The sequence below is a fragment of the Abrus precatorius genome, unplaced genomic scaffold, assembly GCF_003935025.1.
Source record: "Abrus precatorius isolate BTA unplaced genomic scaffold, Abrus_2018 Scaffold11, whole genome shotgun sequence".
Lineage (NCBI taxonomy): Eukaryota > Viridiplantae > Streptophyta > Magnoliopsida > Fabales > Fabaceae > Abrus > Abrus precatorius.
Window position 1 is genome coordinate 7,763,728 of NW_020874303.1, and position 2,155 is coordinate 7,765,882.

Below are 2,155 nucleotides of genomic sequence, written 5' to 3' on the forward strand. Positions count from 1 at the left end.
TTTAAATACATAATTTAATTTTAATTAAGTTTAATACTCTTTTTTAAAATATATTATAATAATAATATCAACTTTTATATTTATATCTATCTATCTCTCCCTGCCCCCTCCTCTCTCTCTCTCTCATATTGTGTTCAATCTATGTTTGAAGAAACTGAATTACTTATACAATCAATATAATAATTTCTTAATGTTAATTTTAGAGTTTAATGTTAATGTAATTCAGTATAAATATTTTTATATCATCAATTAATTAAAATATATCTTTAATACAATTTTTAAAATAATTATTATAATAATTAATGATTCTTGCTAACATAGCAATTAATGATTATGATAATCTAAAAAGTATTTATATTATTTATGAATTTTGATTAAATTCTTCACTGAATCCAATTAATATTTATTGTATAAAATAATATATAAAAAATCATGTAAAAATTTATTTTAAAATTAAATTTTATTATGCTTCTTATTATTATTTTCCTTATTTTTATAAAAATTTAGAAAACAAAACTAACGTCAAATATTAAAGTATTATTATTATTATTATTATTATTATTATTATTATTAAATGCGTTAGTTATTATTTTGGATCTATATTAATTTTTCCTCTTTTCAAGTTTTATTTAATTAAAATATTTATGGTTTGACTTCAATATTAATGTAAATTTTGAATTTTTCATAATTTATTCTTTAATTTAAAAAATTATCTTATTATTATTTTTTATAATGTAATAAATTACATTATTTACTCTTTCTAATTGTATTTTTTTAATATAAAAAATATTATAATCGTTAAACACATTATCCAATTAAAATAATTTTTACAAAAAAATAGAAATAAGAAATATAGAATCGAATTTAAAAAATTAATATTAATTATATAATATGATATTTATTAAATAAAATCAAGTTATTATTTATAAAATAATATAATGTGGATTAATGATTCTCTTAAAAGCTTGTAAATAGTTTACAAAGATTAGAATATACTACATCTTTTTTTATATTATATTATCTGTATATAATGTTCGAATGGTTTAGTTTATGTGTGAATGGTTTAGTATCCTTTTAATATGTATTATTAATTTTTTTGAGTTGTTAAAGGAATAGAATACATGTGTATACTTCTTAACTTGTTTTTAATAAATGTCAGTGCTTAACAACCATAAAAATTGTAAAAAAAAAATATTTATTTATTTGACAAAATTTAAAGAAAAGGGAAAAAAATTCAAACTTAAAAGAACTTCTGTTAAAAAAATTATATTTTATCTCTCCTAATAAAGAGAGAGTAAAGATTCAAAAACTTATTAAATACAATAACTTGGAGCCAGTCAACCTCTTCAAGTTTTTATGATTATTTCATCAAATGTCAAACGAAGGTGTTAATAATCACCGCATTAAATAAAAATCAGTATAAATTAACTATTCATAGGTAAACCAGAGTTTAATTGTTATATTATATTATATTAAAAACAGAAGTTATTTTATTAATTTCTTTGATATACCCCAATCCAAACACGAAAAATTCATGTTCTCTACGAATACAAAAAATAAGATAAAGATGAATCTATGATTTTCAATATTCTTTCTCCTAAAACATGAATTCTCCGCTTGACTGTAAAGAACTCGCACTTCAATCCTCGTCAATGCCTTCAAAGGCCCAAGCGTGCGCCTTACGAAGCTTAGCCTCTTCTTCTGGTGTGAAATCGTTTTCAATGTCAAAGAACTTTCTCACGAACTCAACGCTTTTGTTCTCAATGAGATTTGCAATGGACTGGCTCAAGAAATCAAAGAAACTCTTCATGTTGAGGTAATTTGCTGCAAGGAACAACAACTTCAACTCATCGCTACTCAACGCCTTCACAAATTGCTCATCGAACCTCTTACGATCGGCATCGTCGGGGATGCGGCGGTGCTCTCGGCAAAACTCGATGATTTTGGCGAGTTCTTGGCTACAGACATTTGGAAGGGGAATTATGATGCCCGTGCCGTCACCTTCAATGTCATCGACGAAGGATTGCACCGTTTGCATCTGCTCCACAATCAAAGAATCTACTTCAAAGATTGCATTATCTGCACTTTGCAGCGTATATGTCTTCAATTTTTCCTCTGCCATTTTCTGCTTCGAACATTCCCCTTTCTCACTCAT

At 24.4% G+C, this 2,155-nt stretch overlaps 1 protein-coding gene across 1 annotated transcript; it reads right to left on the minus strand.

Moving 5' to 3' along the window:
- Positions 1–1,639: 1,639 nt before the first annotated feature.
- Positions 1,640–2,155, minus strand: LOC113855569 (SKP1-like protein 14). Its single transcript, XM_027487206.1, has one exon. The coding sequence runs from the start codon at positions 2,153–2,155 to the stop codon at positions 1,640–1,642; it is 516 nt and encodes a 171-aa protein (XP_027343007.1).

Coding starts and splice junctions, on each gene's coding strand:
- LOC113855569 (XM_027487206.1), bottom strand. CDS start 2,155: ATGAGTGAGAAAGGGGAATGTTCGAAGCAGAAAATGGCAGAGGAAAAA.